This window comes from Podarcis liolepis, assembly GCF_965112155.1.
Source record: "Podarcis liolepis genome assembly, chromosome: 15".
Classification (NCBI taxonomy): Eukaryota; Metazoa; Chordata; class Lepidosauria; order Squamata; family Lacertidae; genus Podarcis; species Podarcis liolepis.
Window position 1 is genome coordinate 16,240,505 of NC_139566.1, and position 26,857 is coordinate 16,267,361.

The window sequence follows — 26,857 nt, forward strand, 5'->3', positions numbered from 1 at the left end:
ATCTGGGAGCCTGGATTCCCCCCCCCCCCCCGCAAGCACTGGGAGGGAAGTAGTGCCTAGTGGTTTAGGATTGGGCAACTACACAGAACAGACATGATCACAATTAAGACATATTCTGGTTCCCGGGCAGCCATGCCTCCTTCACAGTGCAGGGCACAGTACTCTATGGACCAAGACTATTTTGGAGAAAATATCTCAGACAGGGGAGCAGCAGGACTCAAAGATGCCCCAGGAAACCAGGCTGAGCAGGCAGGGGCATGCAGACCACCTAGTCTTCCTTGCTACCACGAGGTGCCTTGGATTCCTGTCCAAACGACAACAATTTATCCATTTGCCTCTGTGCCTGTGCATATGCAAACACCATGCCAACGCCTTGTCCTCTTCCGCCTTCTGCTCAAAGTGCCCAAGTGGCCACCGGCAGCTTCCTGTCGAGTTTGGGCAGTGGGGCAGGGCTGAGGCTGTGGGGCACTGCCCAACACATCCCTCCCTCTCTCCTTCTCCCTCCCTCTGCCAGGCTGCTGTGAGCTTGTTTGCTCCACTGATGCCACTGGCAGTCCCAGCACTGCCCGGGCATGACGGAAGCCTTTATTAATAGCAGCGGCTGCTGCAGGCCAGCTGCCGGCGCGTTGTGGGTGGAGAGAGCTTTGCTGGCACTCTGCTCCTGCTGCTCAGGTTGCAGGAACGCTCTGAGTTGCTATCGCAGCCCTCCTCCGGCCCCGGGCTGTGTGTTTCGGTGCAGGGAGGGAGCTTCCTGCGCAGGGCACAGGGTGGCACGAGGCGCCGGTGGCCAGGGTCCTGCCCTCCTCCTTCCTGCGAGCCTCTCGCTCGGTGCCCAGGTCTGCCGGCTGGAAAACACACAGCAGGTCAAGATCAGTGTGCTACGGGGTCACCGAGGGGAGGGCAGGGATGGATGCCGGGCGCTGCGGTAATTGGTTTGAAAGGGCATTGCCTTGTGGAGACAGGCAGCGGGGGAAATCAGCGAAGGACAGATAGCTGTCTTTAAGTATCTGAAGGGTGGCCAGAATTTGTTTCTGATGCTCCAGAGGGGAAGACTGCCCTGTGGTCTCTTGATGAAGGGTGGGGTGCACATTTAATTAATGATAATATTAATAATATAAGACCCGAAGCGACAGATTCAAGTGATGAGAGAGGAGATTCTGACTAAACCTTTGGAAGAACTTTCTGAGGTTTTCTTTCTTTTGGAAGGTGGTGGATTCTCCATCTTTGGAGCTTTTTAAGCAGGGGCTGGATGACCACCTGTCAGGGATGCTTTAGATGAGATTTCTGCTTGGCAGAGGGTTGAAATAGATGACACTGGTGGCCCCTTGCAACTCCACAGTGCTATGATTCACTGTGAGAAGAGGAGGCTGAGCTAGATGGCTTCCCTTTGGCCTGACCCAGCTGCATCTAGCCTCTTCCGATGTCCACATTTATTCCTCAGCAGGAGAAAAGAGTCTGATCATATGTACGTCTGTAGCTTGCCCCTTACACGTGCATAAAATTGGTTGTTTCTTTCAGCCTTGGTTCCACAGCTGCAAAATGGGAGCCTGAGGATCTGCTCAAGGTGTAGCAAAGAAGCATTGCACGTTTGCATATTTGGAATTGCATATTTGGAATCATTTACTTGGGGATATTTAATTTTCTGTCTCCCGTCTCATGGAGGAGAGGGCTATTGAAGGCTACAATGACTTATGCCATGGGTAGGCAAACTAAGGCCCGGGGGCCGGATCCGGCCCAATCACCTTCTAAATCTGGCCCACGGATGGTCCAGGAATCAGCATGTTTTTACATGAGTAGAATGTGTCCTTTTATTGAAAATGCATCTCTGGTTTATTTGTGGGGCATAGGAATTCGTTCATTTCCCCCCTCCAAAATATAGTCTGCCCCCCCCCCAAGGTCTGAGGGACAGTGGACTGGCCCCCTGCTGGAAAAGTTTGCTGACCCCTGGCTTACACTCTGCCTCCACTGTTCAGCAGTGCTTCTGAATGCAAGTTGCTGGAAGCAGCAAGAGAGGAGAGGGCTCTTGTGTCTGAGTCTTGCTTGCAGGTTTCCCATTGAAGCGCCTGGCTGGTCACTGTGAGAACAGGATGCTGGATTAGGTGGGCCTGATCCAGCAAGCTCCTAGTGGGTTCTTATGTCCCTCCGGGCCTTGGGCTGGGTTGGCCTGACGCCTCTGAATTGTGTGCTCAGAAGCTGACAACGACATTAAGAATGTTTATAGAAGAATGGAGGCCTTTTTTTTTGTCTATTTGAAAAAGTCTCATAGTCAGATGAAATCATGGGCAGGATTCAAGATAGGAGCAGCGGGAGAAAAATGATAAAGTAATTGTATCAGAGGGGTTTTTGTAACAGGTAAGAGTCTGATATATAATGCAGTAGAAAAGGGTTTGCACAAGAACACTGGGGAGTGGGGGTGGGAAGTCAATATATAAAATAATGAGATTAGTCGATTTGAAATCAATCTGTGGGGTGTGTGTGTTAAAATACGAAATGTGTGCTCAGACAATTCCTCGGAAGGAGAGGGAGCACATGGGGTGAAAAGGAAGGCTCAGCAAATAAATGGGAACCTTTGCTTAGTGCAGGGAAGTTTGTTCTCTCCCAATGAGGTGCTAATTTGACTAAAGCAAAAACCCAGTTTTGGATCCCGTAAGCAGGGACACCCTTTGGGAAGAGGTGCAGACACTTCTTCGACAGCTGAGAAAAGAAAAGGGAAAACAGCTGGTGACTCTAAACCAGTGTTTCCCAACCTTTTTTGGGCAAAGGCACACTTGTTTCATGAAAAAAATCTCGAGGCACACCACCATTACAGCCCTGTGACGTCAGCGCGCAGCGTCACGCCGGGAGGTACATGAATTGCTAGCAAATTACATAATCACCTCCTTGAGGGCTGGCTCATCTTCTCCGAAGGCAGAACCCCATTAATTAACAGCACAGACTCACACCATAGCCAAGACGAGGGGGGAAAACCTCAGTCATGCACAGTCATGCACATGTGGGGGCTAAATGAGGACGAAGACCGGGCAGAGAGCAGGGTTCAAATCACCCCACCTGGCCAGGACAATCCCTGGGTGCTCCCTTGGGCCACTCGCCTGACCCACCTCGCAGGGCTGTTGTTGCGAGGAGAACCACGCGCGCCCCCGGGAGCTCCTTGGAGGAGAAAGCGGGCAATGAATGCAATGCACGAAATATATGAGAGGCGACCAGGTTTTGCAGGTGAGGGGCCCCCGCCAGCCTCCGCTTCCAACACCCGGCGCAACGACACCGAAGTTTCCCCCCCGGGCTCGGCTCGGGGAGCAGCGCTGCTCCCCCCCGGCTCCCCTTCGCCCTCCCGGCTCTCTCTGCCGCCCACTGGGGACCCCCCTCACCTGCCAAGTCCGGAGCGCCGGTGGAAGTTGCATGCATGCATGCAGGGCGCCGCGTTGCCATTGCATTGCACTGCACTCCATGCAACGCCTGCACACATGCATTGCCTTGCACGCCCACCAAGGGGTCTCCCCACGGTCCGATGCGTCCCCTCCAGCGCGGATGCAGCATTGCAAAAATAAACCCCCCCCCGACGCAGCCCTACCTGGGGGGCAGCCTCCGCCTCCGCCGCTCCGCCTCCGCGGGGATCCCCGGGCTCCATCCTGCCGCCCAATCTCCGCGGGGGCGCAGGCAGGCTGCGCGGGGTCTGCGCGGAAGAGCCCCTTCCCCCCCGGCCGCCGCCGCTGCGCTCATTCCATGGCCGGGAGAAGAGCGCTTCAAACAAAACGCCCGGCCCGCCAGGCCACGCTGGGAAACGTAGTTCGCGCACCCCGCGCGGGCGCGGAGCCCAAGGGCGAGGGGACTACGGATCCCGGCAGCCCCCGCGCCGGGGACGGAGGGGGAGAGGCCGGGTGCAGGGATGGAGGGACGGGTGGGCGAGCGAGTGAGTGAGTGGCAGCCGCCAAGCCTTGGCCGAGAGCCAGGAAGGGCCTCCCCGGAGGAGGAGGAGGAGGAGGAGGAGGGAGGTGCAGAGCGGGAGGGAGGGAGGGAACCCCAGGGGTCATCTAGTGACGGCGCCCCAATCGAAAATTTGACTTTTAAAAAAAAAATCTTTCGAATTTTTTAATTTTTCCCGCGGCACACCAGGCAACATCTCGCGGCACACTAGTGTGCCACGGAACAGTGGTTGGGAAACACTGCTCTAAACGACATAATTACGTTCCAAGCAGCGTTCCAAGTGTTCTCTGAAAATCATTACTATTATTACTACTGCTGTGGTGGTGGTGGTGGTGGTGAGGATGGTGTGTTGTAGATAGGGTCACAGATGCAAGTGGCCTGGAGGAAGGAGGGGGCTCCCCTCTGCTCCATGACCTTAGCGTGACTCTTAGCAGGCTGGTGAAAAGACTTGTCTCCTACCAAGCTGCGTGATCTGCCACCCTGCACTGCCTGACCATTTGCCAGCCTGCTGTGAGTCTGTGCTGGTGGAGGAGGAAGAGATTACCTCACCCCCACCCCAAAGCTGGCACAGAAACCAGCCATTCTGGCCGAGGAGGATGGAGAGTCACGTCAATGGCCCATCTAGTCCAGCATCCTTTTCTTGCAGTGGCTGACCAGATGCCCATTACAGGAAATCTGCAAGCTGGACAGGAGCACAAGAGCAACTCTCCCCTCCTGGGGTTTCGAGCAACTGGTATTCAGAAGCATTGCTGCCTCTTGCCAGGGAGGCAGATTGTAGCCATTGACTGCCCTTTCCCCTGTGAATTCATCTCATCCTCTTTTAAAAACGGAGCTATTTTTAAAGGAAACCGTGACACTGCCGACATGGGTTGCCATGGGTAGTCCAAATTTCCCCAGATGTTTCGGTGATTCCTGCCCGGACAGTTTCCGACGGCCGATTGCTGGCTATGCCTGGGAAATTCTGGGCGTATGGCAACCCTAACCGCAGGCAAGCAGAGAGGCAGAAGCTGCACTCATCTTCCGGTGCAGTGAGTCTGGGGGCCCCCTTGCACAGTTGCGTTGGCTCATTGCTCCAGGGCTGTGGGCACTCTCACAACTCTCCTGCTGCCCATGCGCTTCATTGCTTATCCTTCCCTGTGGCAACAGGAGCCCCTGTGGAGTGAAGTGGAGAGGATTGCAGCGGGGGGCCCTTCCCACTTTCGCCAAGGAAGGAGGTATATATACCAGAACTTCCACCACTCGCTCTGGCATGCAGGATGCAGGGAATGGGAGAGAGGAGCAGAGCAGTGCAAGGGGGGGGGGGGAAGGCTAGCTGTTCACACTTGTCTTCACATGCTTGCAGACACTCTTAATGTGATGCGACACCCCGGGGCTGACATGGTGGGCTGCAGCCACAGGAGCAGGAGGGGAACCGCGCTGCTGCGGCGGAGGGTGCGATGGCAGCTGGCAAAAAGGCAGCAAGCACTGCCACCACACAGCTCCCAGAGGCAGCTTGCTGCGCTGTTTGTGCTGAGAACCAGACACTGCTCACCTGTGCAACTCTCTGCAGCAGGACAGACAAGCGGCATGCTTGGAAGGACAGGTCACACAGCAGGCCGCATTTGTGGTTTCTCACACATAGGGCAACCCTCAGAGGTCCCCTAGAAAGGCATAAGGGTTGGGTCAAGCTGCTCACAAGAACCTAAGAAGAGCCCTGCAGGATCAGGCCCAAAAGAGCTCTTCTGGCCCAGCATCCTAGTCCCCAAGTGGCCAACCAGATGATCTTCTGGGAAACCAGCAAGCGGGATTTGCGCAAGGGCCCTCTCCCCTCCTATGGTTTTTCCAGCAACTGGTCATTTGAGGGAGGCTACTCTTTACTAAGGGGCTCTGCCTTGCTGTCATCCCAATCAGACCCCCTCAGGGTCTTTTCTCCCAGGAGCTTCTCAAGTATCATGTATCCAGGTATCATAAGAAAGCTGCAGAGATAGTGCAGGATAGTGCGCACCCCGGAAATGATCTTTCAGCTTCTGCCTTCTGGAAGAAGGTACAGGGTTATAAAGACTAGGACTTTATGGAAGCCTAGTTATAAAGGGTTATAAAGACTAGGTTTTTATGGAAGCCGCCCAGAGTGGCTGGGGAGGCCCAGCCAGATGGGCGGGGTATAAATAATAAATTATTATTATTATTATTATTATTATTATTATTATTATTAGCCGCCTGAGAAACAGTTTCTATCCAAATGCCATTTTGGTTTTAAATTCAGTGTAAGGTTCCTGCCAACCTAGCAGTTCGAAAGCACGTCAAAGTGCAAGTAGATAAATAGGTACCGCTCTGGCGGGAAGGTAAACGGCGTTTCCGTGAGCTGCTCTGGTTCGCCAGAAGCGGCTTAGTCATGCTGGCCACATGACCCGGAAGCTGTACGCCGGCTCCCTCGGTCAATAAAGCGAGATGAGCGCTGCATCCCCAGAGTCGGCCACGACTGGACCTCATGGTCAGGGGTCCCTTTACATTTAAGGTAGTCTCTATGGGAGTATATTGTATTTATTTATGGGGTATCAGAGTTATTAGGGGGTTAACCAGGCTGGGATAGCTGGGATAGCAGGCTTGTTGGTTTTTGAATGTCTGGTGTAGATTTTTTCAATTTCGTTGTTCTGTATGGGACAATGACAATAAAGATTATCATATTGTATCGTATCAAGTATGAGGAGGACACATGTGTCAACAGAGTGGCACGCACTTCAGAGCCTTCCCTTACGGCTCCACGTTTCTGCCCTGGTCCCATCCCAGCATGTGACCGTCACTCAGATTCTGAGAAGCAGGGAGAGCCCACAGCCAGTCCTGCACACACACACACACACACACACACACACACACAAACACCCACCCACCACAGCTGTCAACGTTTCCCTTTTTTAAAGGGAAATTCCCTTATTCCGAATAGGATGCCTTGCAAGAAAAGGGAAAAGTTGACAGCTATGCCACCCACCCACCCACCCCCTGCAAGCCAGCCTTCGTCCTTGCCAGACTCAAATAAAAGCCAACCGGCATTAGCCAGAGGGGGTGTAGTGGTTAGAGTGTCCCACTCGGCCATGAAGCTCACTGGGGGGTGACCTTGGGCCAGTCACTCTCTGTCTCAGTCTGACCTTCCTCACAGGGTTGTTGTTGCGGGGAGGAATAAAGGAGGGAGAGGAGCGCCACGTACCCCACCTGGAGCTCCCTGGAGCAGAAAATGCAATATAAATGCAATCAACCAATCAAGGAAGCTCTTGGGAAGGATGGAAGTCTGCCTCCTCCGGAGAGGTGGTGAGCTGAGGGGGCTTCCTTTGCAGCTTAGTGCCACGTGATCCCCCACCCCCAAGTGAAACTGCTGCCGCTGTAGCCTTTCGGGTAATGGATGGAGGGGGCTTTTCTGTTTCCTCCTGCCGCCCAGTGCTGAAGTCAGATTTAAGGGCCAGAACTGGGGTGGGGAGGGCCGTCTTGTCATTTGCCTCAGGCAAGAAAAGGTAAAATCCTGCCTCTTTTGCAGATGGTGAGACCTAAGGTGGGGACAAAGGGGGAAAAGGGGAAAAGCAGCGCCCCCCCCCCAAACAAGACGCTCACTTCCCGCTTCTGAACGCCTGTCATTAACACATGCTGTTCTTTTTTCTTTCTTGCCCAACTAGAAATATACTTTGCCCCTTTGGTGCCCCCACATTTTTATTTTGCTGGGTGAGTCTGGTCACCTGCTGCACCCTTGGGTCCATTGTTAGGCTGGGAACTGAAAAACCTTTGGATGTAGTAGTAGGAATAGCATCCGTAGAAATACTCAGCCTCTCCTGGGGGAGAGAGGTGTGGACCCCCAGAAACTGCTCCCCGCTGCCTTTGCAGTCCTGCGGGCCCACAATTCACATTTTGGGGGTGCATTAAACGTTTGAGCTGAGCAACACTTGTGTGAGGCAGATAGGAGGGTGGGAAATCTCTATCTCTTTTAAATGGTGGGGGCTTGTCTTCAGCTCGGGCTCCTCTGCAGCCCTTCAAAGCTGGGGGGGGGGAGGGGGAAGACGGGAGGCTGCAGCGCGCTGAAGCTTCAATCAAGCACCCATTGCAGGTGCGGAATTTAATTTGATTGGCTAATTAGAAGCCGAATGTTAATTATGCCCATTACCCAATGAGGTGCTGCAGACGAGGGAGAATTTATAAATAACCCCGCCGCGCGGCTCATTTGCATGATGGCGTATCCCTCCCATTGCCATGGAGACCAGCCCCCTCCCCAACATCCAGAGCGCGTTGGTGGTGGTGGTGCCCCCTCCCAGCTTATTTAAGTTGTGCTCCGCGGTGTGCAAGAGGTGCTAGAATGGGGGGGGGGGTGCACGTGTGTTTTAATGAGTTCTCTGCTGTCTCTGGGTTGAGAACCCATCTCTACTTTTGCATCTGGTCTCCCATCAGATGCCAGTTGCGAAGAGTGGTTAGGCAGAAATGCATTCATTTTTCTTTTTTTTAAGTGGGTTTGTTTCGGATTTATTGTGTTTTGTTTAATGATCATTTCTAAGTTGCTTTGAGGGTCCTTTTCACTTAAAAGATGAGACAGGAATTTTAAGGGAGGAAAAAGCCTGTTGGAAAAATGGGGGACTCTGAGTTCGAGTCTGTGCCCACAAGGAGCCTGGAGAAGGAGGAAGAATGTTTCCCCCTGGGTGGCGGAGAATTGGCTGGAAATCCTGGCCTCCTGGACTGCCAGCCCACCAGCGCCCCCCCCCTCCAGTCCCTCTTCCCCTCCACTTTCTTTCCATCTATGCTCCCCCCTCATCCTATTCCCATTTCCTCTCCTACATCCCCCCCCCCGCTATAAATAATCATGCTCTTATGCAGTAACAAGATGCAAATACACCCTCCACCCTGAGCGGCAGCGGCAGGCGGGGGGGGGGGGATAAATTGCTTCTCTGACAGTCAGTTACAAGGGTAATCATTCCAAAAAGGCAATTTGATGGGAATGAAATTTGCATTGCATTAGCTGGCTGAGTGACACAGGGCCCTGATCCTGCATGGAGTGGGGAGGAGATGTGATTCTTCCTGCCTAGGGGAAAGAGCACAAAAATGGCAGCGGGGGGGGGGGGAGGCAGCTGGCTTGTGGGGCGCAGCTGGATGTGGGGCCATAAATTGGTTTTGTTGAGCTTGGATGAAGTTAGGAGAAGAAAGAGGGGCACTTCTTTGAGTGCTGCCCCCTGGGGGACACACAGAGATGCTCCTGCACATATGGCCCCTCCCTCCATGTGGTGTACAACCGAGACTTTCTCAGACCTTTCAAGTGTCTCTATTTTTCAAGAATAGTCCCAGATTTACAGAAGTTGTCCTGGTTTCTGATTTGATCCCGGAATGTCCCGCTTTTCTTTAGGACGTCCCGAAATGTTGGAGGGTATGGAGCAGTGGCGTAGCGTGGGGGGTGCAGGGGGGGCTGGCCGCACCGGGCACAACATCTGGGGGTTAGGGTTAGGGGGCGCAAATCCACGGGTTAGGGGGCACAAATTACTTGCCTTGCCCCGGGTGCTGACAACGCATGCTACGCCACTGGTATGGAGTTATATGACCCATAGCCATCTGAAGGCAGCCCTGTATAGGAAAGTTTACTAATGTTTAATGTTTTATTATGTTTTTATGTATGTTGGAAGCCACCTAAAGTGGCTGGGGCAACCCAGTCAGATGGTTGGGTTATTAATAATAATACAGTTATAATAATAATGGAATAGGATGTCCCTATTTTCAAACCTCGGAAGGTATGCTTTCTGCTCTGAGTCAAGAAGGGTAGAATCCTGTTATTTTGTTCCAGCAAAGAGCCCAGGATAGGACATGAAGCTTGGAATCCAGATCCCTGAAAGGCTACCTGCTCATGTTTGTAACCTTTCCTTATAAAATACCCAAATTTCTAGTTTACATAGCTCAACAGGTCAGCTTGAAACTGCATGAGCAGTGCCTGTTAACATCTCCTAAACCAGAAGGACAGTCAATTAAGATTCCTTGTGGGGGACAGGTCTTCAGTGCCCCCACATCCACAGGCATGACTCGCCTACAGGACCCACATGCAATATGGACATCTATGATATATATAGATAGCTTGTGTATTAATATATGCCAGTAACAAAGTCCAACTTTCTTGAATTTTGCTGCTCTTCTCATTCCCCCTCCCTCTGTTTTTAAAGGCATTCTGCATACAGAAAATGGGTAGGAGGGGGAACATTTTGGGGCTCAGGAGGCACATCTGAAAATCTAATGAAGTGTTGTGGACAGCTGCAGAACTGGCAATGTTTAGAATCCCCCCCCAAATAGTAGGCAAAACACATTCACAACCCCCACCCCCCGATAAATAAAACACAGACAAAAAGCACCAGCACTTTCTAATGAAATATTTTGAAAAAGTAAGCAGGAGATCTCCTAACAGCCAAACATAAAAGCAGACAAGCCTATGCCACAACCAAACAAATAGCCAAAGCATGCAAAACAAAACCAAAAAACCCCCAGGTGATACATCTATCACACAAAATAGTATGCTACTACCCCCCCCCCCCCATATGGGGCCCAGAGAGAGTCTGGGAAAGCATGGCAAGAGGGTGGATGAGGGGTCTGGATGATGCCTGTCCTTCATCTACCAGCCAGTCCAGCCTCACCCAAGGTGGGATTATTATTTTTTTTAAAGCCCTGAATTTTAAAAGACGAGGGAGGACGGGGGCTCTTGGCAGGTGCCAACAGGAACACCTCAAGGTGTCATGATGTCTACATGTCCGCCACATTGGAGACCTCAGGAAAAGAGACCACATGAGGATCCTGCCTGTGTGGTGCAGGTGGGCTGGGAGACAGAAAATAGTCCTGGACTCCAGAGTACATGCAAAGACAAAAATAAAACACTGGAGACTTCTGAGGGGATTCAGAATTAATTTTTTTCTGGGCAGGTGGAACCGTTCATTCGGTATGGCTGAGTCTTGCTTGGGACATGGCAGAGGAGGTGTTATGACGGGAGTTCCATATAGATATGCGTGTGCACACCCACCCACACCCCCCTAAATATATATTTATATATCTAAGGCTCCCCCCCCCCCAGCCAGAACTCAATGAAACTCAGTTCTGGCACCTCTCAAGTGAGCACCATTGCCATAATAAGAAAACAAGAGAGGTGTTCATGGTGAGTTCCGGCACCTCTTTTTATAGTAAAACAGCACTGTATATATCTATGTTTCTGTATCGGTTTGGGTTGTGTGCGAAGTGTGACTTGCAGTCACTGTGAACCCAGCTAGGGATTGTGATGCAGGTGGGTTGGAAATTGGGACCCCAAATGTGGGGAAGGGTCTGTTTACAGGGTCAGGAATGGGACTTAAAAAAAGGAAAACCAGCACAGTGGCTGATTACTTTACCTTTTCTCCTCTCTTCCTCTCCCCCACCCCCCTTCCTGCTCCACTCCAGGCTGAGCTTTCTACAATGCGCACTCCAGACTGAACGCAGAACGGATTCGGAGGGAGCCCATCGAGGGAAGGAAGGACCAAGCTTCCGACTGCGGCAGATCCGGACGGGTTGTTGGCCCCCGGGAGCATCCTGCCCGTGCCCCGCCCCCCACCCCACCCTCGTTCTGAGGGCGATTCTGCTGCCCCTGTCGATGAGAGGATGAATATGCTGTAGGCAGGGCTGCTTCCGAGTCGCCTTGGCTCTTGGGGAGGGGGGGGACAGGGGAGCCCCAAGGACCTTCACAGAAGACGTGCATCGTGGCCCCTTCCTGCGCGAGAGCCCCTGCGGCTCTTTGAGGAGGAGCAAGAGGAGGTTCTCTGCCCCCGGCCAGGTTGTGGCCTGTTCTGCCTGCAGGAGGCGCCGGTCAGTCTCATGTGGATCTGAAGGTGTGCAGCAGGAGGGGGGGCGCCACTCGCCTCGAGGTGTGCAGAGCGGGGCGGCCATGGCGAAAGCGTTGCGCCTGCTGCCCTTGGCGTTGCTGGTGGCCTCAGCGCTGGGCCCCGGGGCAGGCGGCGCGGCCTTGGAGTTTGGGGGCGCAACAGGCCAGTGGGCTCGCTACGCCCGGTGGGATGCCAGCTCCTCGGGGGAGCTGAGCTTCAGCCTCAAGACCAATGTCTCGCGGGCCCTGGTGCTGTACCTGGACGACGGCGGGAACTGCGACTTCCTGGAGCTGCTGATCCTGGAGGGGCGCTTCCGCTTGCGCTTCACGATCTCCTGCGCCGAGCCGGCCAGCCTGCACCTGGAGACGCCCGTCAACGACGACCGCTGGCACATGCTGCTGCTGACGCGCAACTACCGCGAGACCATGCTCGTGGTCGACGGAGAGGCCCGTGTGGCCGAGGTCAAGTCCAAGCGGCGCGACATGACGGTGGAGAGCGACCTCTTTGTGGGGGGCATCCCGCCGGACGTCCGGCTCTCGGCCCTCACCCTCAGCACCGTCAAGTATGAGATGCCCTTCCGCGGCATGGTGGCCAATCTCAAAGTGGGCGACACGCCCCCCGCCCTCCTGGGCAGCCAGGGCATCCGCAGTGACACGGAATACCTGTGCACTAAGCAGAACCCCTGCGTCAACGGAGGGATCTGCACCGTGGTCAACAGCGAGGTCCAGTGCGACTGCAGCCTGACCGGATTCCAGGGGAAGTTCTGCAGTGAAGGTAAGAGGCTAACAGGGACCTGGGAGCTGCGGGTTCCTGTGGGACCAGGCCAGCGTTTGAAATTTGCCAGGTGCATTTTGCACCTGGCTGTTGACCACTTGCAACCAAGTGGAAATGGCTGGGTGCCAGGATGATGCCTGAAGTCTCCACCATCTTGCGGTGCATGCCTGGGGATCCTTGGATCTTGACTGTTTTCACACATCCTGTAGAATTCTATCCGTTATATTTCATCTAAACCATCAGAAAAAAATTCAGGAACCAAATAGTTGTACAGTCGTACCTTGGAAGTCGAACACCTTGTGAGTTGAACGTTTTGGCTCCCGAATGCTGCAAACCCGGGAGTGCTCCGGTTTGCAAACGTTCTTTGGAACCTGAACATCCAACAAGGGTTCCGCGGCTTCTGATTGGCTGCAGGAGCATCCTGCAGCAAATCGGAGGCCGTGCCTTGGTTTCCAAACATTTTGGAAGTTGAATGAAGTTTCGGAACGGATTCCATTCGACTTCCGAGGTACGACTGCATTAAAAAATATGACTTTCAAACCTTCTGCCCCCAAAATGGCAACTAGGCATTCCATTTTGGCGACTGTAACCCTGGTTTAAGGAGTCGTTTGGCACCAACTTATATATCTGAGTTTCTAACACTGCATGGGGCTTGCGCGTGGGGAGTGTGAATGCTTCCATGGCCTGTACAGCACCTGGCACATCGAGGAGAGTGTCGCATGGTGGAAGGGGTCCTAATAGTCGGTTCAGGCAAAGGAAACAGTAGTCTTGGGAGCCAAATGAAATCTGGTCCTCTCTCTGCATTGCAGAGAATTGGAGTAGATGACCCTTTGAGTCCCTTCCAGTTCTAGGATCCGCCTCTGTCTTTTCCGTAATAAGGAGGAAGGGATACAGGGCCATCCTGCAGGGCTATTGTAATGATGGCTAAAAGTAAAGTATGTGAACAGTTTGAGGATTTAAGAAAATCTCTGTATCTTATTAGTAGATCATCATTTTGTTGAGCCCTTTTGTGATGATGAGAATAGTAAATAAATGAAAGATGGTGGTGATTTGTTAACTCTCAGATATGTTGAGGTCTGCTGGTGGTCTCTGTGAAGGGCGAGGGTGGGGGTCCATTCTAGTATCCTTAAGTTTTGCCTCCACTTCTTTGTGTATTTTATTCCGTTCTGTTCATGTCCTTCCTTTCTCTCAGTACAGGACCCCAGGTAGCTGACAGCATAAATTAAAACACATAACGAAAAACACACAATAAATATAAGTATGAGAAACAAGCAACTCCATTAAAACAGCACTGAAAACACTCAAAATAATTTAAATGCGTGTACACACACACACACACACACACACACACACACACTACAATACAATCTCTTCACACCTCAGAATACCTTGTCACAACAGCCAATTAGTGGTCATAGGCCTGTCAGAACCAGAGAAAGTCTATGTTGGCATGAGAAAGGAAAGCGGAGCAGGGGCTAGGCTAGCCTCCCATGGGAGGGAGTTCCACAGTCTAGGAGCAGCCCCTGAGAAGGCCCTCTTGTGTGTCCTCTCCAAACGTGCCTATGAGGGTGGCTGGCTGAGAGAAAGGTCTCCCCAGAAAATCTCAGAGCCCAGTCAGGGTCATATATAGGGATATAACTATCCTCCAGATAGTCTGACCCCCAACCTGTATAGGGCTTTGTAGGTCATAACCAGCACTTTGCATTGTGCCTGGAAATAGACCAATGGAGCTGCTGTAAAAAGGCATTTCTGGTTAGCAGTCTGGCTGCATCACTTTGGACCCCCTGAAATTTCCGAACGCTTTCAAAGGCAGTCCCATGTAGAGAGCATTACAGTAATCTGAACGGGATGTAACTAAGGCATGTATCACCATGACTAGATCAGATATTTCCACGATCCACCTTCTTCCCTTGCTGAGCCTTTTTTCCAGTAAAAACTGAGATGTCAGGACTCTTATCTTGATAAATTGTAAAATACCCCTCCTAACCCCTTTCCTCTTCCTGTGCTACCCCCCTTCTCTACTGAATACATGGACTTTAAAAAAAGCTAATAAAATATAAAAATACATAATAAAAATAAAAATGCATACCGTTTTATAGATAATGTTTATTTGAGCTTCAAAGAATTAAAAATTCAGACTGCTGCCAAGGGCACCAGTCACAAAATGGCTGCTATGGGGTGTGAAGCGCAGCTTAGAGAACAGTCATGGCCGTTTGACCCTCACCCACAATTACCATGTGGGTCTGCGCTATGTCCTGCTGGTCTTGTTTGTGGGTCACACTGTATTTTCCCCTCTGTCCCTTTCACACTTTTCGCTTAGGATAGCCATGCTACTTTTTGAAAAGCCCACTTTTAATTGGCCACTTTCCTTTTGCAGGAAAAAAAGAGAGCTGTGACCAGGCCCTGGTTTGGTTTGGGGCTCCACACCCTTTCATTGATGGGAATGCTTGCCTGTTGTTTGCAGGGGTGCAGGAGAACATGCTCAGGTATCAACCCCAGGCAGCTGTTGGGACCTCAGGACAGCCTGCTGCTGACACAGGCCCTGGGTCCAAGCATTCTTAAGCAGCACTGGCTGGCTGGCTGGGTTCAGCAGCCATCTTGATTTCCCATGAAACTCCTGGCAGAGCATCCTGCCTTGTGGGAAATTAAATCTCAGCACACTGCTCCCTGCAGCCACCAGGGCCCCCCCCTTTGCCTGGGACCAGACCTTCCTTGGACTCCTTCCCTCCTGAACTGAGGCTTACCAGACCCCATAGGCCTCAGCCTTCCCTGCGCTGGGGGTTGCCAGGCCTCCAGGGCTGACCTGAGGTCTTCAGGTTCACCTGAGCTCCACCCCCCTGTGTCGCATGGGGAGGACTTGTATCTCCAGGTTGGCTCAGGGTGCCCTGAGCAGGTGAGAAAGAATGATTTGAGAATACCCCCTTGAGCTAAGGTTTCTGTTTCTGTTTCCAACCGTTCACTAGACTTTGTGTTTTTATGTGAATGACCTGCTGTCAGAGTCTGCGGTTGCTGACGTCACTGGGGTCTTGCCCTCTAGGGCATCACCAGGGGCTGTCCCATGGTCTTGGGTCGGGGGTGTCACTGAGCTGGGATCCCCATCTGCCCTTCTTTGGCGACAAAATAGCTCTCTGGGGTCTCCTGGGCTCTGCGCCTGCCCAGGATGATTCTCAGTCCCCAGCCATCCAGCAATGGCCTTTGAGCTGAGCCCCACTTCAACCATCAGTTAAGGTCGATTTGATTCCCCTCTCCCTTGTTCCTGATATAGATCTTCACTCACCCTTTCTTCCCTAGCCGGGGGGCAGGGAGCCATTTTGCCATTTGCTTCAGGTGCCAACATGTCTTGGGCCAGCCCTGCTTGTGCGTCAGAGGAAACCTGGTCCCCAGCTATTGCAATTTATCCAGCTATTACTTATCTGTTTATGGCCCTGCCTGCTGCTCTGGCGAGCAGCCAGGATGGGCTGCTGAGGGAGCCAATTCTGGGGCAGCTGATCTGGAAGGACGGAAAGGCCCCGGGGGGCCCTACCCTTCCTGGGCAGACTCCATTGCTGGAGCCCCTTACAAAAAAGTGCGGGGAGAGAGGTCCTGCATTGGGAAGCTGTTCCCCTTGGGGGTGAGGGGCCCTGATTCCTGTGACTATTCCATGCTGCATTCTGTGCATGCCCAGAAGCGGTCCTTTTCCATATTATTGCTGGGTGCTGAGCTCATTTCCCCTCCCGTGCAGGTGGGCAAGGAAGGCAAGCAGGCTCCCTTCCTTTCTTCCTCCCTCCCCGACTCAGTGATTTGAGGCCTTTTGTCCTCCCCCAGAGCTGAGAGGCACCTCCCTATCTTAGTGGTGGCAGAGCACTTGCTTGGCATGCAGAAGGCACCTGGATCAATCCCTGGTGAGGTCTAGGGTGGAATTTGAGAGCCCCCCACTGAAGGTTAAGAGCAGACGGTGCTGGATACGGTTTAGTGAAGTTAGGGAGGCCACTGTCCCACTTTAGAGAAGGCAGTCCTCTGTTTGAAGAGCTACCCAGTCCAATCCTAGTTTAGAGATAAAAAAAAAAACCAGAAAAGGGGAGAGCGTAGGTGGGGGGACGGGACTTGAAGCTGCCCATTCTACACTCAGCAGCACCAAGACAGCAGAGCAGGAAAGATCCCAAGTCACCTGGTTATAGTCTTGCTCCCCACTATGAGGCTATGTATTGTCCTTCAATTTAAATTATAGTAATTATTTCTAAATGTCCATGTAAATTACTTGTAAATTAGCATATGTACTTCTTTTTTTGCAAATCTGTGCCCTTGTTTTTTGTTTAAGTTTCTGGCAATGAGTAATAGGCCACCCTGAGAGAAATCCGTCTCAAAATTGAATAAAAAAGCGGGAAACTCTTTTGCACCTTCGCCCTGCGAACATGGCCTCTTACCCTGTGGCAGGCCGTGGGAAGAGTGGTGCATGTGGTATGTTCAGCCCACCTTGTAAGCAACGCCCACTGGGCAGGGTCAGGGAGGGTTCGGGACTCAGTTTCCCCTTCGTTCCCTTTGGGGCATCCTGAAGGAACTTAAACGGGACACTGGTGGGAGGTGGCTCAGAGGTGAACTTCCTGTGGGGGGGGGAATTCCTGTCAGAGGGCAGGTTGGAGTTGGGAGTGGGCAGGACTGTCTTCCTGCTTAAGGCCCAAGTGATCACAACTAATTATTATTGCTATTATTAATTTATTATTCACATTCTGCACAATATTCTCCAGGCGATGTGCAATAAAAACTGCAAGACACAGTTAAAAAGCACAAATGCTTTAAAAAAAACCAAAACAAACATAATGTGATACCAAATATACATTCCTGGCCAAGATCCAACCATCCAGCAGGGAAAGCTTGTTGGAACAAAAATGCATTCCGTTGTTTCCGGGAAGTGCAGATAGCGGGCGCCTGTCATATCTAGAAAGGGATGCTGTTTCACACAGGGGCCCACCCCCTGCCAGTAACTCCAAGGTCACATCATCCTGGGTCTTTTCTCTGGCCCTCCCCCAGCACCCTTGTGGTATGTTTCATTAGTGTGAGTTGCCCAGAGCTGTGTACAGGGGAAGGACCATAGGACAGCTGCTTTGCATGCAGAAGGTGATGCTGCTGCACCTGAAACATCCTCCAGGTGTTGTCCAGCTCCTATTTTTGGCAGCCCTAACCGCTAGCCATGCTGGCTGGGCTCGATAGGAGCTGGAGACTAGCTTTACCTCCATCCCTCTGCAACTGAAGTCATAGAATCACAGAATTATAGAGTTGGAAGGGACCTCTAAGGGCCAACTTGTCCAACCCCCTGCAATGCAGGAATCACAGCTAAATGATCCCTGACAGATGGCCATCTAACCTCTATTAATAAACCTCCAGTGAATGAGTTTGCCGCCTTCTGAGGGAGTCTGTTCCACTGTCAAAAGAGCTCTTACCCTCAGAAAGTTCTTCCTAATGTTTATTTGGGATCACCTTTCTTGTCATTTGAATCTGTTGGTTTGGGTCCTGCCCTCTGGAGCAGCACAAAACAAGCTTGCTCCATCTTCTATGGGGCAGCCCTTCACATACGACTCTCCTCTCCATCCCCTCTTCTCCACACTAAACATCCCCAGTGCCTCAACCGTTCCTCATAAGGCTTGGTTTCCAGGCCTTTCATCATCTCGACCACCTTCCTCTGCACACCTTCTACCTTGCAAAATACCCTTCTTAAACTGTGGCACCCAGAACTGGACACAGGACTCCAGGTGGGGTCTGACCAAGTGGTACTATGAGGTCCCACGACCTGGAAGAAATTTGAGTACCTGCTCTGAGTCTTCATGGGCATTTGGGTTCCTCACAGTTTGCCGATTCAGAGCCTTGAACGTGCCCGCCTGGCCACGCGCCATCCTAAGTTTCCCGTTTCCCCTTTTTCCCTTCCCAGCTCAGGGCCAAGGACAACAATTTCAGACTCTTGCATCGCAACCAGACGACGGGAGTTTACATAACCCCTCGTCTCGCACAAGGCACCAAATAGTGCTCGCTTACGTCAAGAATACTCTCCCGCTTCTCTTCTACATGCAGACACACAACACAACACCCACATGCCGCCGGCACTCGGGCTCAGCCCACCCGCCCACTCGCCTGCTCTCCGGAAGCCTGTTGTCTGGAGAGAGAGGCTGGCTAGCAGATGGCGGTGGCGGCAACCAACTTGGCCGGTTGCCGTGGAGATGGGCTTGGCAGGGGAGCCTCTCGTGCAGCCGGAGGAGACACCAGGGCCGCCTGACTCCTCCCGCCGCCGCCACGGCTGTTGTCGGCCCTCGCAAAGGAGGCTGTCGTGACGGGCAGGCTGGGCGGCTGTTGCCTAGGCCGGTTGCCGTGGAAACGCTGGCCCAGGCTGGCTGATGGATTTGGAAGGAAATGGATTTGAAGCCTCTCAAAGTGTGCGAGCAGGAAGGGTGTGTGTTGCTGGGGGGGCAGCAGGCAGAGAGGCCTTTGCATGAGGGGAGGAAAGGTAGTTTTGAAGGTCAAAGGTTACTCCCTGGAATGGAGGGCACCTTGGGCAGGGGTGGGCAAGCCCGCCTGCGAGTCTGTTTTTTGAGCCAGGGCAATTGTTTCCCTAATTCCAGATCATGCAAGGAGTTGGTTGTTGTTTTTCTCTTGTAGGGAAAAGGCACTCTGCACATGTTCAGAAGGGCTTCTACTGTGGGGCGGACCCTGCCTCCGACTGTGCAGAGACACAAACTATCTGTGAGCGACAGAACATTTCAGTCAGGACCGTATAACTTGCAGTCCCTCCCAGGCTTCCTCAGCCAGGAATCCTCAGGCATGGGAACACCACCAACTTGGATGGCTCAAAAAGAGGAGTAGACTAATTGATGGAAGAGGTTGGGGCTGTCAAGGGCTGCCAGCCACAACGTTGTCCATGTTCTGCCTTCTGGGTACCTGTCTCTGGGAATTGCAAGTGGGCAGAGTGGTCCTGCTTGCAAGCTTCCCCCAATGGGCATGTGAGAACAGGATGCTGGAATAGATGGGGCCCCCAATGGGCCTTATCCAGCTGGAGGGCTTGTCTTAGGTTCTTATGGAACCTTCCGGTCCAAAGGCAGTCTGCCTGGGTTCCTAGGTTCTTAGGGGCATCTAGCTACTGTAAAAACAGGCCCCTTCTGCAGGGCTTTTCATACATTCTAAGTCTACCCAGTGAGAAGTTCCTGATTGCAGGCCTGGCACACAGCAGGTGGGGTCTCCAGTTTGGGGCATCTTTGTGATAGCGCATTGGCTAGCCTCCCTTCCCCACTGGCTCCAGTCAGTGCAGCTGTATGTCCTGGGTCCGGTGGGAGCTGTAATCCAAAGCAGCTGGAGGGCTGGCCTAGATGAGGTCATGGAGACTCCCCTGGCTTCCTCTACCTTCTGCTTTGCCCAGTTAAAAATGGTTTCTCTTTGGAAAGCCATATGATGACAATTTATTGACAAGCTGGAAGGTGTGCAGAGGAGGGCAACCAAGATGATACTTGGTCTGGAAACCAAGCCGAATGAAGAACGGTTATGGGAGCATGTTTAGCTAGGAGAAGACTGAGAAGTGATAGAATCACATCTTCAAATATGTGAAGGAATATTCCATGAAAGATGGAGCAAGCTTTTCTCCTGCTCCAGAGGGTAGGACCCACACCAATGGACTCAAATGGCAAGAAAGGAGATCCGGAATAAACATTTGGAAGACCTTTCCGGTGGTAAGAGCTCTTTGACAGTGGAACAGACTCCCCTGGAAGGTGTTGGACTCTCCTCCGTTGGAGGTTTTTAAACAGAAGTTAGATGGCCATCTCTCAGGGATTCTTGCATTGCAGGGGTTGGTTTGGATGACCCTTAGGGTTACCTTCCAATTCTATCATCAGCGCTCCTTGAAGTTGGTTCTGGCTCTGTTATTCCTTCTGTCCCTCCCCCCTCCCCTTTTCTCATTTGCTGATATTATATTGCTGCTGTTTTCTTATCTTCATTTTAGTGTTTCCTTGGTGCTTTTAAAATGCAGTTTTATTTGCCATGTTTTAAATTATGGCCTTTTGCCACCTTTAAGGTCCCACTAGGGAAGAGTATGAATATTTTAATAAAAGTAGAACAACATTTTTTGCTGTTCCCAGGTAGGCTTCAGGAGCAGGAAATTTTTTGAGCCTCTTTGGGACTCATTGCCTGAACCCTTCTCTCTGCATTTTTGCTTAGACAAGACTACCTAGACATGTGGAATGCTGACATGTGCTTTGATCTGCTTTTGGTGTCTGGCTGATGTTAACTAAGGTGCTGGTGGACTCCGTAAGTTGGAGGTTTTTAAACAGAGGTTCGACAGCCATCTGCCAGGGATTCTTTAGCATTTCAGGGAGTAGGACTAGATGATTCTTTGGGTCCCTTCGAATCCTGCGATGCTGATTCTATGACTATAGGGAACATACAGCAGTTTGTTCTTCCCTCTCCATATTATCCTCACAACAACCTTGGGAGGTAGGTCAAGCTGAGGGTGTGTGACTGGCTCAAGGTGAACTTAGTGGTCAAGGCTGGATTTGAGCCCTGATTTCTCTGTTCTTAGTCTGACACCTCACCCACTATGCCACATGTGTCTCCAGTCCATATGAGCAACTTGCCAAGTAGGTCTTTTGTGACTCCCTCCACCCTCCCGCTATCTCCTCCTCAGGCCCCCCATCCCATGCCATGTGGCAAACAGGGGAGGATGTTTCAGAAGCTACTGGGCCTGCCTCCGAGGGCTCCTTTGGCCTGTCTCTCTCCTGTTTTTCCAAGTGGCAGCCGGATGCTCCCCTGGCACTGCCTATATTTAAACCAACAGCCTTGGGTCAGGTCATTTGCATCCTTGCCCACGAAGAAGCCTTTGTCAAGGACGGGTGTGTAGGCGTCATGCTCTAGTAAGATAGCTAGGAGGGTGTCAGGGGGGCTCCTCTCTTGCTAATTGGGGGCCCCATCTCTTGCTAATTGGAGGCCCCAACATCTTGTGACATACTGAGGTGTGAACGGGGTTCCCGTAAAGGATGAACAAGCCAGAAATTCTGCTGCCTATCCGAATCCCTCCCCATGTAATACAATAATTCATCATGTGAAAAGAAGGGGTGGGAGCTGCAGCAACCCAACATGTCCATGGGCCTCTCCAAGCCACTTTCTAAGAATGAGGGGAAACTGCATTGTTTAAAAACACGTGAGAGTCCCAGGGTGACCTTGGGTTGGCCACTGGCTCGGCTTTACCTAATTGAAAGGGTTGTTGTAAGATAACATGTGTGTGCGTTTGTGTGTGTGCATGGATGTGCGTGTGTGTGCCGGGCAGGGTGTGGGGAACAACACCATGCTTGCTGCTTTGAGCTCCTGAGAGGAAAGACGGGATAGGAATCAAATAAATAAACCTGAGCCTTTTGCCCCTTTTCTCAAGCATCTTGAGAACTGGGTCAGGTATTCTCTGACCTGGGCTCCATCAGTTCAGGCCAACTCAGCTTCAGCACTTGCTTGTGTGTTCCTCCCTCCGTCTGTTTCTCTTTCTCCCTCTTTGTGTTTTTGCACCAGTCTCTCTCTCCCTCCCTCCCCCTGCCCATGGGCAAGGCCTGAGCAGTGCCCACCTGCCTTCCCCCTCCCATTAGCTGCATCCTCTGTGATGGGTGCTGCTTTGGGGCTGAGCTGTTTCCATCATTGCAGAGGGCGCTCTGGGGCCAGGCAGCCTGGCTGTTCCCTGCAAGGTCAGCCCAAGGTCGCCTGCCAAGTAGGCTGCCAGGAGAGGGAATGTGCATGGGGTGGGAAGAAAACCCTTCCTCCTCATCCCTCTTCTTCATCTTCTTCCTCCTGCTTCTGTTCCCCTTCCCTTTCCTGTGGATCATCTCCTTGGGCACGGCTCCAGACTCTTCCTTGCTGCTACTGTGCCCGTCGGGCACCACCAGTTGGCATCAGGAGGGCTCCCCTGGCATGTGCTGGAGAGTTCGGCTATGTTCAGAACCAGTTCAGAACTGTTTCTGAAAGGGAGAGGGCAGAAGACACAGCCTCTGTACTTGGGGTGGTGGTGGTGGTTACACAAACACACACTTATTCAGTCCAGGCCTTGCACATCGGGACATAGGAGGGTCCCTTGTCCAGAATCAGACCATCTCACTCTGTATTGTCTACATATGTGGACTGGCAGCCGTTTCTCAGTTTCAGACAGGTCTTTCTCAGCACCACCTGCACATAGGATCATAGGATGTTGCCTTATAGTGAGTCTGGCCATTGGGTCCATCCAGCTCACTATTGTCTAGACCAGCGGTTCTCAACCTGTGGGTGCCCAGATGTTGTTGGACTACAACTCCCATCATCCCTGACCACTGATCATGCTGGTTGGGAATGATGGGAGTTGTAGTCCAACAACATCTGGGGACCCACAGGTTGAGAAACACTGGTCTAGACTGATTGGCAGTGGCTGTCCAGGATTTCAGACAAAGCGATCTCCCAGCTCTACCTGGAGATGCTGTTAGAACTGAAACTGGAACTTTCTGCATGTAAAACAGGTGCCCTTCCCCATGCTAGGATAGAACCTGGGAGGATCTTCTGCATCTGTGTGTGTGTGTGTGTGTGTGTGTGTGTGTGTGTGCATCTGCCCATGAACCAGGGTGGCCTTTGGAAGTTGCCCTCTCAAAGGGGCCACGTGGCATCTCTATGTCTTCTCTGATTGCCCCCGAGGTGTGACTGGGGCATTGTCTGTGCTGGGGGGACGACGACTCTGTGGTGGAACTGAGGAGGGAAAGCCCAAAGTCTGCCACGCAGTAAAGGTCTAATTCTGCACCAGGAGAAAATTGTGCAAAATAAAGGCAGTTGTGCATTCCCACCGAGACTTTGGGCTCTTCCACACCAGGCATTTAAGTTGGGGGAAATGCCATGGTTCATGGAGGAGTGGGCTATCTAGCCATGATGGCTATACTGTGCCTCCACAGCTCGAGGCAGCCATGCTTCTAATGCCATTTGTGGAAACCGCAGGAGGCGAAAGGGCTCTTGTGCTCTTACTGGCTTCCCATTGGGGCATCTGGTTGGCCACTGTCAGAACAGGATGCTGGACTAGATGGGGTCATTGGCTTGATCCAGCAAGGCTCTTCTGATGTTCTTTTGCTTCATTGTTGTGGCTCATCCAAATGACTGACATTTCCCTATGGCTCTTCCACCATTCCAACCTGCAGAAAATCGGGTCGTTCTCTCCCCCCCCCCCCCCCGTAAGCCTGCAAGTCGGAATGGCTCTCTGGGCAATTTACTCTTCTTTCCAAAGAGGTTCAGACTTGTCCTGTGACGTCTGGGGCAGGTGGACCTGTTGTTGTTCTTCAGGACGCCTTTGCTGCGTCTTCTCCTCTGGGCATCATTTTCTGTTTCCTTCTTTTAGTCAATCTTTTAATTAGCGCTGAACACTTTCTAGGCTATATTTTATATCTCCGCGCAATGGTGTTTAAATGAAAGCGTGTGACAGCGCTAATTAAAGAAAGGCTATTTGAAAAACCAAAACGATGTTGCCTTAGAAATCTGTTCCGTTTGTTTTTCGGTGAATTTAAAAGCAGACTGGCGGTTGTATCTAGTGTTACTCCTACTCAGAGTAGACCCATTGAAACGAATAAACATGACTAAGACAGGTCCATTGTTTTCAGTGGGCCTACTTTGAGCAGAACCTAGTTGAACCGTGCATGGAGAAAGGGGGTGGAGAAAAGTTTTCCTCCCTCTCTCACAACACTGGAACTTGTGGACTTTCAACAAAGCTGAATGCTGGAAGATTCAGGAGAGGGGGCAAAAGAACATCCTTCTTCACACAGTGTATGGATAAACTGTGGAACTCCCTTCCACAAGAGGCACCAACTTGGATGGCTATAAAAGAGGATGAGGCAAATTCTTGCAGAGGGAGTGGAGGGCTACTGATGGCTACTAACTCTGATGGCTATGCTTGACCACAGTTGGAGGCAGCTATGCTTCCGAATACCAGTTTCTGGAAACGGCAGTGGGGGAGGGGCCTCTTGCACTTGGGTCCTGCTAGTGGGTCTCCTGCAGGCATCTGATTGGCCAATGGGAGAACAGGATGCTGCACTAGTTGGGCCATTGGCCTGATCCAGCAGACCCTTCCTATGTTTTTATGAATCACTTGATTATAACAAAAACCCAACCACTGAGTAGTGTCCCTCTCCTCCAAACAGGGTAAGCAGAACCCACCACATCTAGAAAGAAAGGGAAGCTTAACCCAGGCTTGGATCCAGGCCTCCGAGCATCCTGCCTCTAACTGTGGCTGCTCTTGATGTCCCAGCTGGGCAGGGAGGCAGGCCCTTTCTCTGGTTCCCTGCCCCTGCCTGCCCCTTGCTGAGTCTCTGCCTGGGCCTGACGCATGAGCCTGTTGTTGGGTGGGTGGGTATATTTCTCTGCAGATGGCAAGAGCTCAGAGTTTTCACCCAGATCTGTGCTAATTACTGCCACATTGTTTGTTGTCTTGCATTCATTATTTACATTCATTATTTTAAGGGTTTATTTTGTCACCAGTGTAGCGTAGGGGTTGGGGAGGGGTGGAGTTTCCTCTCCGCCTCTTTGAGTTTCCTTTTGCTGATTTTGGAATTCCACCCCCCCACCCCCCACCCCTGGTGGAAATGCCAGTACTGCCATTCTGGTGCAATCTGCTGCTTCCCCAAAGCTGGTGGCAGGGTATGGCCCCTTTTCCATGCAAGTGCCGCCTGGGTGGAGTGAAACTTCTTGCCCATCTCTCAAAGTGCCCCATCCAGCAGCTGTCCTAGTGCTCTGCATATGCGCAGAGACAGAACCAACAACTGTTAGGGGGAAGCTTGAGTCTCTTTCCACATCATAAAGCAGTTTCCAAGGTTTTAAGCTCCGGCACAGGAGTGGTTTAGCCTAGTTGTAGTTATCTATGTTTTGGTAACCACCAGATTAGATTACTACCATTCATTGTAGACAGGGCTGCCTTTGAAGATGGTTTGGCAGCTGCAATCGCTAACTAGGACTCTGTATCAGGATCATATCATGCTGGTGCTTCGCCACCTGTGTCGCCTTCTCTTCTGTTCCTGGGACCAGTTCAGAACACTAGCTTGGTCATTTAGGGCCCTTTATTTTGATATTTTGATGGAGGGGTTGGACTAGTTGACCCTGGGGTCCCACCCATGCCTGAAATTCTATGATTCTGTGATCACCTGTCTCTGCAGGTGCGTGTCCTTGCTCTTAAGATGATGATGGAGAACCTGTGGCACTCCAAATTCATCTTGGTATTGGCAAAAAATCCATCCTGTTCACTGACCCTTGGAGCCTTGGTCAAAATGCTGTCCAATGGACATCCTTGTTACCCTAACCCTTTGTGACAGGGATGGGGCCCTCTGTAGGTTGTTGGACTCAAATATTGTTATGCAGGAGAGGACCATTGATGGCTACTAGCCATGATGGTTATGCTCTGCCACTGGTCAGAGACAGAAATGTTACTGATGCCTGTTGCTGCAAATCTCAGGAGCTCTGGTGCTTGGATCCTGCTTGCCAGTTTTCCACTGGCATCTGGGTGGCCACAAGGAGAACAGGATGTTGGACTGCATGGGCCCCCTTTGGCCTGATCTTGCCCTTATGTTCTTAAGCCTATCCTCTTTGCTATGTACCTAAGATGGTGGCTGATGCTGGACTAGGTGGGTCATTGGCCTCATCCAGCCAGCTCTTCTTAGGTTCTTATGATTCATGGAGTAGAGGGCTATTGGTGGATAGAATAGTCAGGATGGCTATTCTTCTCTGAATGTCAATAGTTGGAAAAACAAAGGAGGGGAGAAGGCTGTTGTGCTCAAACCTTGCTTACTGGTTTTCCAATGAAGCGTCTGGTTTGCCACTGTGAGGACAACAGGATGCTGGACTTTCTGATCCAGCAACAGGGCTCCTCTTATATTCTTACGTCAGCCTCAGCCGGCATAGCCAGTGTCTAGGCATGCTGGGAGACCTAGTCCAGCAATATCTGGAGGGCCAGAGTTTCCCCATCCCTGCTGTGCAGGTCTTCATCAGAGGCCTTCTTCTCTCCCCTGGTTAACCTGGAAAAAGGGCCTTCTTCACTGTGGCTCCTGCTTGAGCAATGCTTTCCCCTTGACGCTCTCATGGTGGCAATGCCAGGCAAAGACTTTTGTTATCTGGCCAGACTTTATAATCTACACTGTTTTATCACTGTAAGGTGTGTGTGTGTGTGTGTGTGTGTGTGTGTGTGTATGAAAAAACACTTACAATGGCTGCTGTTTTCCTCTGTAGTTGGGGTTGTTTTTTGTGTTTTTTTTGGTATGCTTTTAAATGCTTTTAGCAATTGGACTTTGATTTATTGCAAACTGCCTTGGGGAAATCTATTTGATGGGTGGGATATCAACCCCCATAATAAATAATTAAAA

General features: G+C 51.7%; 1 protein-coding gene and 1 long non-coding RNA gene across 27 annotated transcripts in view; one reads left to right on the forward strand and one right to left on the reverse strand.

The window, feature by feature from the left end:
- The window catches only part of LOC310694692, a 196,616-nt gene that overhangs the window by 141,171 nt on the left and 28,588 nt on the right, over positions 1-26,857 (reverse strand). The window lies entirely within an intron of this gene.
- NRXN2 (neurexin 2) overlaps positions 1-26,857 on the forward strand; it is a 351,610-nt gene that overhangs the window by 43,958 nt on the left and 280,795 nt on the right. For 24 of the 26 annotated variants that reach the window (XM_083477881.1, XM_083477882.1, XM_083477880.1 and 21 more), the window contains exon 2: positions 11,326-12,518. In XM_083477881.1, the coding sequence (XP_083334007.1) occupies positions 11,807-12,518 (712 nt within the window). In that variant the 5' untranslated portion in view covers positions 11,326-11,806. Of the gene's footprint in view, positions 1-10,366; positions 12,519-15,077; positions 15,412-26,857 lie in introns of those variants that run through there. The other 2 variants (XM_083477892.1, XM_083477891.1) reach the window with 2 other exon arrangements.